This window comes from Crinia signifera, chromosome 3 (assembly GCF_055691185.1).
Source record: "Crinia signifera chromosome 3, ASM5569118v1, whole genome shotgun sequence".
NCBI classification, from domain to species: Eukaryota; Metazoa; Chordata; class Amphibia; order Anura; family Myobatrachidae; genus Crinia; species Crinia signifera.
The window spans coordinates 148,761,558-148,774,790 of record NC_139219.1 but is presented as its reverse complement, the minus strand read 5'-3'; the positions used below and the strand labels follow the sequence as shown (position 1 = coordinate 148,774,790).

At 37.5% G+C, this 13,233-nt stretch overlaps 1 protein-coding gene across 1 annotated transcript; it reads left to right on the top strand.

The window, feature by feature from the left end:
• The first annotated feature begins 4,502 nt into the window (after positions 1–4,502).
• On the top strand, positions 4,503–7,370 carry LOC146063872 (uncharacterized). The gene is made up of 7 exons (XM_083176712.1): positions 4,503–4,568; positions 4,645–4,744; positions 5,004–5,129; positions 5,359–5,466; positions 5,648–5,866; positions 6,069–6,107; positions 6,308–7,370. The coding sequence occupies exons 1-7, from the start codon at positions 4,563–4,565 to the stop codon at positions 7,360–7,362; spliced, it is 1,653 nt and encodes a 550-aa protein (XP_083032838.1). The 5' UTR covers positions 4,503–4,562; the 3' UTR covers positions 7,363–7,370.
• The last annotated feature ends 5,863 nt before the right edge of the window (positions 7,371–13,233 follow it).

The following is a 13,233-nucleotide window of genomic DNA, read 5'->3' as shown; positions in this document are numbered from 1 at the left end:
ATTACCTAATGTGCATGGCACACAGTGGTAGGTGGGGCGTAAATGTGATCGAATCATTTTTTTTTTATCATGCCTTGATTTTAGACTGATATATAATACAAAACCAAATGTAATACATTTTATCTGTGATATATGTGAAAAAATATCATTTTGCAAATTATTCAAATATATGTGATGGCAAAATATGTTTAACAGGTTTACTTAAAATTATTAACATTATTGCATCAATGTTTAAAATAAGAAATTTAAAATGAGAGGTTCAGCTGAATATTGGCTGAATGGGCTGATAATTGAACAGAGACTGTAAGGCATAAGGAATTTGCAAATTTGAGAATGTATTTTTCATTTTCATGCTTACAACATTACTATAAGGAATAACTAAACATATTGCTGTTGGAAGCAATGTTATTAATTGCTACAACTAACAAATGTTGGTGTATTAAAAAAGTAATTATTTAGGTGTTACTTTAGGGATTATACCAATGTGACGGTAGCTTCCACTGTGTATTATTGCAGTCTTATTATTATTATAACATTTTATTTATAAGGTGACAAAAGTGGTTTGCAGGGCCATACATATAGGCCTTTATTCAGATCTGATCGCAGGACAAATTTGTTTGGAAAATGGCCAAAACCATGTGCACTGCAGGTGGGGCAGATGTAACATGTGCATAGAGAGTTAAGTAGATAAGGCACACTTTTTCTTCAAACTAATTGGTTTTGACAGGTCCACGCCCCTTTTATACAGGTTGTCCACGCCCCTTTTATACAGTTGATATCAAACGTGATAGCGCGTGATAAGCCCGTATCACGTTTGATATGAAAGTGGTATAAATAATATTAACCCCCGTATTAAAATATAATTGGTTTGATACTGCAACTTCATACACTGATATTGGCTATGTGAAATAACACATATATAAAGTACGCGTAATGTTATCTTAATCAGCTGGTAGAATTTCTAAACATAATGCTAAAAAGATGTTAGAAAAATATGGTATACAACAGATATATAATTCGTAGAACTGTATATCTTGTTTTATATCAAATTTGATTTGTGTAGGATGTCTCGCAACGCTGATCATCAAAACAGCCGGCTGAAAGCCTGGTATTATAACGTTTTAAAGCCGGGTAGTTTTTGCGGCATTGATAAATATTATAAAGCTTTGAAAAATAAATTTAAAAGGACCGATGTGAGAAAATGGTTACAAGAGCAAGACGCGTACACATTGCACAAACCGGCTAGAAAAAACTATAAAAGGAATATGATATGCGTATCGGATATAAATCAACAGTGGCAATGTGATTTGGTATAGCTTATAGATCTTTCACAGTGAATAATACAGGCAGATCATTACCAACTATAATAACACTTACCTTAGAACGAGCCAAAAGCGCTACAGCAATGTGTCTGACCAACCGTGTATCAAAAATAAATAAAATAAAAATAAAAAGTTATATTCCACACGATAACTTCCACATCATCTAAGGACCTTCTTGCTTTTAAAATAAATGAAATATCCGAGTACATAACAAAGAGGTCTGGGTATACATATGTTATGCATTTAAAGACAGGGGCCTGAGAAATGGCATATTGTTTCACACACACGTCAACCCATTTTGACTGATGATTGTAATTTTCGAAAGTAATTTTAAACACCGGATTCCATAGTCTTTGAAGACGTTGATATTTACGTATGACGCAATTAGCGTAGACAGCACAGCAGGGTTGGTAACAATTATATTCATTAGAAAGCTCATACCTCTGAAAAAAACATTTTCACATGTCTATCAGTTTAATTAGGTTAGACAGAACAAAGAAAGGCCATGAAATCTTTGCAACAGAGCATGAGTGGCATCTAGTGGCCATGTATTGCAGTTGCAAGCAAGTTCCAGACGGAGCTAGAGACTACATATATATATAGCTATATACAGTATATATATATATATATACAGTATATATATATATGTGTGTGTAATGTGATGGTATCATTATATTATGTGATGAATAAAATATGGATAATATGCTATATTATTTAAATCAGATATATATATATATATATATATATATATATATCTCAATCAAATTACACAGGTGTAGTGGGTAAGGTATATATTTTAAATTAAAAAGCATACACATATATATATAGGGCTTATGTATGCTGTTGATGTTGAAACATATCTGTCATTTATTTAATAATAAGGATAAGGATTTATACAGCACAATTTGGTTTTATTTTACCAAGCAATATATTCTGAAAACAGCTGTGTTTTGGGTAATATGCTATATTATTTAAATCAAATATATATATATATATTTATATATATATATTTGTTATGCCTGTCTATGACTTTGGAACACAACTCATGAATATTCAAATGAAACAAATGCAAAGAGCTAGAGACTACATATATATATAGCTATATACAGTATATATATATATATATATATATATACAGTATATATATATATGTGTGTAATGTGATGGTATCATTATATTATGTGATGAATAAAATATGGATAATATGCTATATTATTTAAATCAGATATATATATATATATATATATATATATATATATATATATATATCTCAATCAAATTACACAGGTGTAGTGGGTAAGGTATATATTTTAAATTAAAAAGCATACACATATATATATATAGGGCTTATGTATGCTGTTGATGTTGAAACATATCTGTCATTTATTTAATAATAAGGATAAGGATTTATACAGCACAATTTGGTTTTATTTTATCAAGCAATATATTCTGAAAACAGCTGTGTTTTGGGTAATATGCTATATTATTTAAATCAAATATATATATATATATATATATTTGTTATGCCTGTCTATGACTTTGGAACACAACTCATGAATATTCAAATGAAACAAATGCAACACAGATGTGCTAACTGACTGATGAGTATATATATATGTTCTCCATGGGGGTAGCCAACACTCCACACATTTTGAAGACAGAGAACTTGAAGCTTTTGTCCACACACTATTCAGAGAATACCTGAAGATTTTGTTCCAGAAGGGGTGAGTCTATTTTAATTTTCTAAATATATATATATATATATATATATATATATACAATATTTCTAAATAGCGTAGTTTTAATATTTTATAATATACATAGCAAAATGTTTTATTTATTGGCAGGGGGGTTTTTAGTACGCTTTTAAACAATCTTAAAATATAGATTGCTGCTGCATGCGTTGTATTGTAATGTATTGGGAGTACATGCTGGCATACTGGCTGCTTGTGGTTAATCATTTATTTAGGAAAGAAAATATTGAGCCTATGGTGGGGTTTAACCGACCATTTGCATGTGCAGTGATTAGTGTATTGTGGCCTGTACATTATACATATTGCTTTTAAAAATACAGTGTATTGTGTTATTACAATTTACAGTTCGTTAATGTTAGTCATCGCAGATTATGGTATTACAGCTTTGATATTTATAAATAGCTTCATTTTAATATTGCATCATTGTATTATACATAATGATTTTAAATAATGAACTAGTTATCACATTTATATGTGCTGTCTGCTGGCTACACATGTGATATGATGGGGATGCTGCAGTAGCTTTGTCGGATCCCCTGTAATTAATTTTTATTGGCTGGGTACGCTTTTAAACAATCTTAAAATATAGATTGCTGCTGCATGCATTGTATTGTAATGTATTGGGAGTACATGCTGGCATACTGGCTGCTTGTGGTTAATCATTTATTTAGGAAAGAAAATATTGAGCCTATGGTGGGGTTTAACCGACCATTTGCATGTGCAGTGATTAGTGTATTGTGGCCTGTACATTATACATATTGCTTTTAAAAATACAGTGTATTGTGTTATTACAATTTACAGTTCGTTAATGTTAGTCATCGCAGATTATGGTATTACAGCTTTGATATTTATAAATAGCTTCATTTTAATATTGCATCATTGTATTATACATAATGATTTTAAATAATGAACTAGTTATCACATTTATATGTGCTGTCTGCTGGCTACACATGTGATATGCTGGGGATGCTGCAGTAGCTTTGTCGGATCCCCTGTAATTAATTTTTATTGGCTGGGTACGCTTTTAAACAATCTTAAAATATAGATTGCTGCTGCATGCATTGTATTGTAATGTATTGGGAGTACATGCTGGCATACTGGCTGCTTGTGGTTAATCATTTATTTAGGAAAGAAAATATTGAGCCTATGGTGGGGTTTAACCGACCATTTGCATGTGCAGTGATTAGTGTATTGTGGCCTGTACATTATACATATTGCTTTTAAAAATACAGTGTATTGTGTTATTACAATTTACAGTTCGTTAATGTTAGTCATCGCAGATTATGGTATTACAGCTTTGATATTTATAAATAGCTTCATTTTAATATTGCATCATTGTATTATACATAATGATTTTAAATTATGAGCTAGTTAGATACTTATCATGTTATCTTTTATTATCAACAGTGATTGTTGCAGAAATTGACTTTGAACTATAAATATTCACCACAAATTAAGCTACTGTATCAATTAACAAAACATCAACATGCAGGTGTGTATATGATATTTACAATAGTTTAACAATAGCTTATTGTATTGTTATTTCAACTTATTATTATTTATTACAGAGAAAGGAATACAAAACCATTAATGCAAATACAATAAGTCTCAGAGATTTACAAGATTTACCCAGCTTCCAACAGCAGTCAAATGAGCAGACAAATACATGTAAGTTTACAGAACAAAGACACATTGTTGTTGCTAGGGGCATGATTTGTTAAGGCACAGGGGCTATTGACAGGTTTTATAAATGTTACGTTGTTGGTGTTAATTATTATTACCAGGCTCAGTTGTGTTAGTCACAGGGTCTGTTAAGACAAGCGCCCTATTGGTATAAATGTTACACGTGTTGACTGTATTTTTCGTTCTACAAAATTGTTGTGTTAATTTTTATTTTATTTTTTATGTATATATTATTTTAAATCAGTTTCAGATGTCACAAATGTCGCATCTGAAGTTGGATCATATGGTTCGGATTTCACAGTCGGGCCGGATCTGACGACATTCGAAAACCCATACGCCGCATACTCTGATTTGTCCGAATCGCAAAAATGTAGGTGGTCATAAGCCGTCAAAAAAATGTGATGTATGTTAAAAGAAATATACGGGGTTGTGTCTAAATTTCCAAAAATATGTCTCTCTCTCTCTCACTCTCTCTCACGCTATCTCGCGCGAACTCTCACGATCACACTCATATATATATATATATATATATATATATATCCTGTTATATTCATTTTTATACCGCCTGTGATATTAATGTGTTATTTGTTCTCTGTTAGTATCGCCGATTATGTCGAAATCTGATGCAGAACACATAATGGATGATCTCTGGAATTTACCATCGGCAAAACACTATAAACAGCTATACCAGAACCCGGCTATACAAGGTGAATTTTGACACATGGCTAGCGGTGTTTTTATAATGTGTTTTTGTGTTAAATGTTGCATATCGCCGCAAAATCATGAATAGTGTCCACAGGGGATTGTTGTTATCATGACTTAAATGGCGTTTTTTTTTTTTTCTCAAGTCAACGAATGTGTCGTTAATTGATAATATATGTATTACAGATGACATAGCTAGCCGGTATGAACCTACGGTACCTAGGGCCGATACGTGTGAAGCGGGCCCATCCGGATACAGAGAACCGACATCGGGTGTTGGATCAAACGCCAAACAACCCAACAGCGCATTGGCTAAAGGAGCAAAAAGAGCCCAGATCAGCGATCAAGCTTTCTGGTCATTGTTTAAAGGAACCATGCCGGCGCAAACCTTTGACAAATACCCGTGTATGTTTATTTATTTGGTTTCTTATATAGCACAACATTTACCATTGTTCTTTACAAATGGAAACCACAGGTATTAAACAGACTGTGTAGACGTAAGCCGACAAGGAAGGTGGGGGTTGGGAGGTGCTCCTGAATGTGTTATAAAGCGACTGTCTTTGTGGCCGCGTATGTGTAACTAAAACAGTGTGATTTTTTATTACAGTAGGAACCACGCCGATGGAAAGATCTGGCAAATATTCAGGTGTGTATTTAGTTTCTTATATAGGACCGCGTTCATCATTGCTCTTTACAAATGGAAACCACAGGTATTAAACAGACTGTGTAGATGCAAACCGACATGGAGGGGTGGGTGTTTTGGGAGGCCGCCCTGAAGGTGTTATAAAGCGGTTGTCTTAGTGTCCGCGAATGTGTAACTAAAACGTTGTTATTTTTTATTTACAGCGGATCCGCGACAATTCGCAAAAATGATAGCCGCGGCCGGGGTTGCTCAACCACTCAATGCTGAAATGGATGGGGGAGAATCCGCTAAAACGGTGATCGACCCACAACGCCAAGAAAATGTATCAAGGGCCGAGATCATGGCCACCGAGCGCGACGATTTCAAGCCAAGCAAGCAGAGAATTTCAAAAAGTCGAACCGATCAAGAAAACAATGCCGATTTATCAGACCTTAAAAGAAGGTTGAAATATTCGGAAGGTAGACCCATGAGAAAAAGAATTGCATTACAAACAGTGCCAACCGTGAGTAATGTGGATTACCCGCACGCATTTACAACACCTGCAACACCTACTGAATCCGACATTGACATTGCCGGTAATACAAAGACTGTGAAGACTCGTAAAACTTTACGACTGTCAAGAGAGAGATACACGCCGCTGACGGATGATGATGTCATCGTAATTTCAGACACGCAGGAACATCATACTGCAGAAACGCAAAGCGTGGTCAGTAACACGCCTGCAGCTACATTATCCGCTAATGATGAGGACTTAAATGGGCAAACATTTTTTATCACCCCTAGTGAAGAGTCAGTCTCAGATACACCACAGAATGATGATGAGGTTGTAACATCTGTAGCCGGAATCCCTGATAAAGTAATGGGTGATGATTACACAAAACTACCCAGTGTTTTTACCACGGTCGGCGAGGCAACCGCATCGGGCGGTGCGGATGCCCCGCCGACCGTGGTATCGACAGACATAGTTGATGGGGGTCAGAATGTGGAACAATTAGGACAAGATGCGGAAATACAATACTACGCGGTCATGGGGAGGATGCGTGAGCATATAGGGTACATGCGTAGAAATGTCAACTCCCTGTTGAACCGTATAAAAGATGAGCTTTATGGTTCAAAAAAGAAGCCAGAGATCATTAAAGAACTTGTAGAAATGTACATGAATGTAACATCAAATCATATATCAGAGACCGTGAGGACTAGGGATTTTATTAAAGCGAACATGTATCATTTTGCCGAGATAATTGAAACGGATCCGTGACTAGGCATGGTGGGTTATGGGTTGAAACGTAATTTACATGTGTGTAAAAAAGCCCCAAGAATTAAAGCAAATGTACCGTGCAAAATCTCACACTTATTTCGCCGTTCGAAAATAAAACAGGCTTTAAAATGCATATACAGGCTGAGAAAGCGTAAACAACACAGGGGGCGAGGCACACCCCCAACCCCGTGTGCACAGGCTGACAAATCACCGGACCAACCATTACCGGGTGACGCTGCGTCACCTGACAATGTTGAACACCCCGCAACGCCCATGCATAATGACATAGATGGGGGTGCGCCACCCGGTAATGGTGAAGGTCGGCGAGATGTGTACTTAGAAGCTGTTAACAGGTATGAGCGACACCATCCTAATTTCAGAGCTATTGAGTATCATAATCATTTTCAATTTGTTAATTTGGAAAGAGTTACATCATTTGCAGAGGGTGTTGAAGCCGTACACAACGCTATACAGGTTATGATTGATGAATTCATGGTTGGTGTTGACCCTAATGATCGTGTACAGTTAAGATTGGAGGGGGGTGGTTTACACAACGCCATCTACTCACACCGAAAGCCGCAAGAATCATTAGACGCTGTCAGTTTCTTGAATCAAATTACAAACACTCTTCAAAGTAACGCTGAATTCTTATTAGGCACGGGTTTAAGGTTTGTGATCACTGTTTTTAGAAATAGAGCGGGTGGGGCCCTAACTGGTCGCGGCCTTAGACGCATTCCATACAGCTTAATTATAGAAAGGCGCAGAAGACACCTGTATGATTTCAACAATACGCACAATTATTTGTGCTTTGCGGCATCGATCTGCAAACTTCTGGATAAAGGTAATGCCACAGACGCTGAAATACACGATCGGGCGCTTCAAATTCATAAGGATTTGAACCTACCGATCGATAAAGCAGTCAGCTTTAGCGACGTTGTTGTTTTTGAAAAACACTTAAAAACAAAAATTACAATATTATATCATAATAATAGTTCTTGGCATTACTATTTTTCAGATTCGCGCTACGGTGATACCCTGTATGTATTATATCACGATTCACACTATTATGGCCTGATTAATATCTGCGCATTTCTCGGATCGAGATTTTTCTGTTCCTTCTGTAATCGAACTTTTGAGCGCAAAAATAGCCACGATTGTCTTTTCTTTTGTAAGGCTTGTCACAGACAAGCGTGCGCTGATGATGGGGCTTCCGCATTAAGATGTTCGGTTTGTAGGGTATTTTGCAGATCGCGTGAATGTTTAGAGGAGCACAAATCCTTAGCTTTAGATCGCAAAATATCCTGTCTTGAACATGTTTATTGCGACAGGTGTTGTCTCTACCGTCGCAGGTCTCATGAGTGTCAGGGGCTAAAGTGTTCTACTTGCAAGGCATATGTTGATGGGTTTGCGGATCATTTGTGTTACATACAGCCCATCAAAGCGGAAGAACCCACCACCAAATACATCTTTTATGATTTCGAATGCATGCAGGAGACAGGTATACATATACCAAACTACTGTTACGCTCTCACATTAATGGGTGAGAAATCCTGGGAGTTTAAGGGCAAAGGTTGTATCGATGATTTTGTAAAGACGTTCATGAAACCAAAATTTGCGCATTACACATTCATAGCCCATAACGCTGGGCGGTATGATGCGTATTTTGTATTGAACAAGATCATCAAAGAACGGTATACTGTATCCCTCATCTCTAATGGCGGAAACATAATGTGTATCACAATAAAAGATCTGAAGATTAGGTTTATAGACTCTCTCAATTTTCTCCCCATGAAATTGAGCAGATTTCCAAAGGCCATGGGATTTGATGGCGTTAAAGGTCATTTCCCGCATTTTTTTAACACAGCCGATAACCAAAATTACATAGGGGGCATGCCCTCAATAGAATATTTTGGCCTACAACACATGATGCCTGAGGAGGCCGCTGATGTTACAGAGTGGTACGAAAAAAACAAACACAAGGTGTTTAATTTTCAAAAAGAATTAATACGATATTGTAAAGAGGATGTCAGAATATTGCAAAAAGGGTGCGCAGCTTTCAGATCAGCCGTTATAGCCATGACAGAACAGGAGTTTGTAATAGCGGCAGAGAAAAAAGATGTAGCCGTTAAACGTCACGTTGATCCATTCCAACTGACGACTTTAGCGTCGGTTTGTATGGCTATGTATCGTTGTAAATATTTACAGGCAAACACATTGGCTCTTGTACCGGGTGATAACTATCACAAGACCCAGAAGCGTTACTCAACACCAGCCATACAGTGGTTAATGTACATAGAACACAAAGAAGGTGTGAGTATAAGACACGCTTTACAAGGTGGTGAGAAGAAAGTCGGTAGATACAGTCTGGATGGTTACGCCGTGATTAACGGCGTGCCAACAGCTTTTGAATTCCAGGGGTGTTTTTATCACGGTTGTGACAACTGTTACAAAGCCGATGATGAAAACAATCTGACTAAAACAACCTACGGTCAACTGCGGCACAAGACACAGTTAAGGATACAATTCCTTAAACGGTGTGGATTTCAGATAAGGGAGATGTGGGGGTGTGAGTGGAAGAAAATGAGGGAGACTGATGAGGAGCTTCAGGTTTTTCTGAAAGGTTTGGAAATCCCTGAACCCTTGGATCCTCGTGATGGTCTTTATGGCGGACGCACTAACGCCATAAAACTTTATCACAAGACAGAGTGCGATGAAAAAATACACTATTTTGACTTTACTAGCCTATACCCATTTGTCAACAAGACCAAAACATATCCTATACGTCACCCACGCATCATTTATAAGGACTTTGATGATGTCACAAAGTATTTCGGTTTTGTTAAATTAAAAATTAATCCTCCGCGAGGCCTTTTCTTTCCAGTTTTACCGGTTAAAATGAATGGTAAGTTAATGTTTCCGCTGTGCCGCACATGCGCCGAATCTGGACAGTGTGAGCCGTGCGTTCATGACTCAGAAAACCGCGCCCTAACCGGTACATGGTGCACAGTGGAGATAAATCTTGCTATAGAAAAGGGGTACAAAGTGTGTAAAATCTATGAGGTGTGGCATTTTGATGAGAGATCTGATGATTTGTTTTCAGGTTACATTAAAACACACCTCAGAGATAAACAGGAGGCTTCTGGTTACCCCGATTGGTGTACAGACTCTGTGAAACAACAAGAGTACATAGACGCGTATCAAAAAAATGAGGGCATAGCTTTAAGACACGAACACATAAATGTCAACCCCGCCAAAAGACAAATTTCTAAATTGTTTTTAAACTCATTATGGGGTAAATTTGGTCAACGTAGCAACATGCCCAATACTTGTCTAGTGACAGATCCTGATAAGCTTTTTGAATATGCCTTTCAACCACACTATGAGGTGTCTGCTTTAGACTTCATAGACTCAGAAACTGTTATGGTCAACTGGAAATACGCCAAAGACCATTATACCAGGTCTTCAACAACAAATATATTTATAGCTGCATTTACCACAGCGCACGCACGCGTCGAGTTGTACAACCTATTGGATAGATTACAAGATAGATGTCTGTATCACGATACAGATTCTGTAATTTTTGTCAGCAGGCCCGGTGACTGGAATCCGCCATTAGGCGATTATCTAGGGGAGTTGACCAGCGAACTACCAGCTGGTACGCATATAACAGAGTTTGTTTCAGCCGGCCCCAAGTCATACGGCTATAGACTAAGCAACGGCAAGACGAGCCTCAAGGTCAAAGGTATAACGTTGAATGTTTGTAATGAGCAGCACGTTAACTTTGACAGTCTGAAAGAACTGGTCTTAGATTACCCTTTAAACCCCAAAGGCGAGGATCAGAAAAAAATTGTGACCAGGCAGCCCGGTATAGTACGTGTGAAAAAGTACTGGCAGATTGAAACCCGTATGCTGCAGAAAACGCAAAAGTGTGTTTACACTAAACGTAACCTCACGGATAATTTTACAACCCTACCATTTGGTTATTAAGATGGACATCCGTTTTCAACATCCCTTCTCCTGTATTTTAGCCGGACCCTCCAATTCGGGGAAAAGTTATTTTGTGAAAACGCTAATACAACACGCATCCACACATATGACGCATGTCCCTGATAATATTGTTTGGTTTTACACCTGTTGGCAACCAATATATGACCAACTTCTGGGTGCTCACCCTGGTATGCGTTTTATAGAGGGGTTGCCCGAGTCATTTAGCGACGACCAGCTTTTTCCCCCTGATAAGGTTAATTTAACGGTGATAGATGACTTGATGGATGCAGCGAGTAATAATTCTGAGGTTGAGAAAGCGTTCACAAAGTATGTGCACCATCGTAATCTCAGTATCATGTACCTTGTGCAAAACATATTTTGTCAAGGTAGAAAGAGCAGGACTATACATTTAAACACAAAATATATGGTCCTGTTTAAAAACCCCAGGGATAAAATGCAGGTTAGCATTCTGGCTAGACAAATGTACCCATCAAAATATCGTTTTTTTCTTGAAGCCTATGAGTCCGCTACGGAGCCACCATACGGTTATTTACTGGTTGATTTAAGAAACAACGCCCTTGATGATTATCGTTTACGAAGCGGTTTATTTCCCCCCGACACACCAGTAGCTTATGTTGTTAAGAAGCGGGGTTCTAAATAGCTATAACCGCGCATCCTATAGTCATTCATTACCACTTCTAACAGCTGTGAACATGTCGACCAGGATAAGGCGTAATTGGGCCCTTTTAAAAACCCTCATTAAAGCCAAACCGGCCCAAAGAAACGCTATATTATCCAACGCTTCAAACGATTTGGTGACAGCCATATGTGAGATTGCTCTCAATACGCTTAAAGGTAAAATACCCCTGTCACAGCGTCAGTTGAACTACCTTAAAAAGAAGAGGAACCTTATAAAATCGCTTTGTAATAAGAAATGCGCCATTGGGAAAAAGAAGAGGTTGGTGAAACAGTCGGGTGGGTTTATCGGATCGTTGCTAGGATTTGCTATTCCATTAATTACCGGACTACTGTCTAATCGGTGATGGAATACGCTGAGAAAATGTATCTGGTCCCCCAGCAACAGATAGACCGTTTAAACATCAAACCAACCGGCGATGATATACGCAAAACAGCCACGCAAAGCCTAGATGCTGAGATCATAAGTATACTACATAATAATGCTTTATCAGAGTATGAAAAGGCAAAACGCTACACAGCTGTGTTACAGAGATACCTGGTGTTGAGTAAACAAACTGATAGAGAAATGTCAACTTTAACGCTTTTATCACCCGGTGCAAATGCTGTTGAGGATACAACTAACCCTACACAAGACGATGCTACCGACGCTGTTTACCACGATGTCTTGAACAGTGTTAATGCGCGGTATAAAAAGAACTGTGAAATACTAATGAGTAAAATGGTTCGCTCTAAAGACGTTGCGAATTGGGACCGCAAGGGTGTGTTTATGTATAAAGGCGTCACAGTGCCAGGATCCAATGTGTTAGACTTGATAAGGGGTATCACGCAAAATCACAGCGTGACGAGTCATAAAATGCCTAACGGCTGGATTGAATTTATGCGTGCTATGGCTGAGTTGAATATCCCGTCCACTGTAGTTGGTAATGCATGAAACAGATTACAGTTAGATCGCTTAAAAGCTGAAATCTACGATGATGAAATTGGCAATGTAAATATAGCCTCCCCAATACACAACATTAAAAAAAGTCGTATAAATGTTTTAAATTCCCCCGGGTTAACGACGCCACACGGATACTTACTACCGAGGAAAAGATCCGTAAATCTGTTTCAGGATTCGCAGTGGTTGAACCTTTAACATATAACTAATTTATAATGTTTTTATACAATGTATTTTTGTGTGTTTAA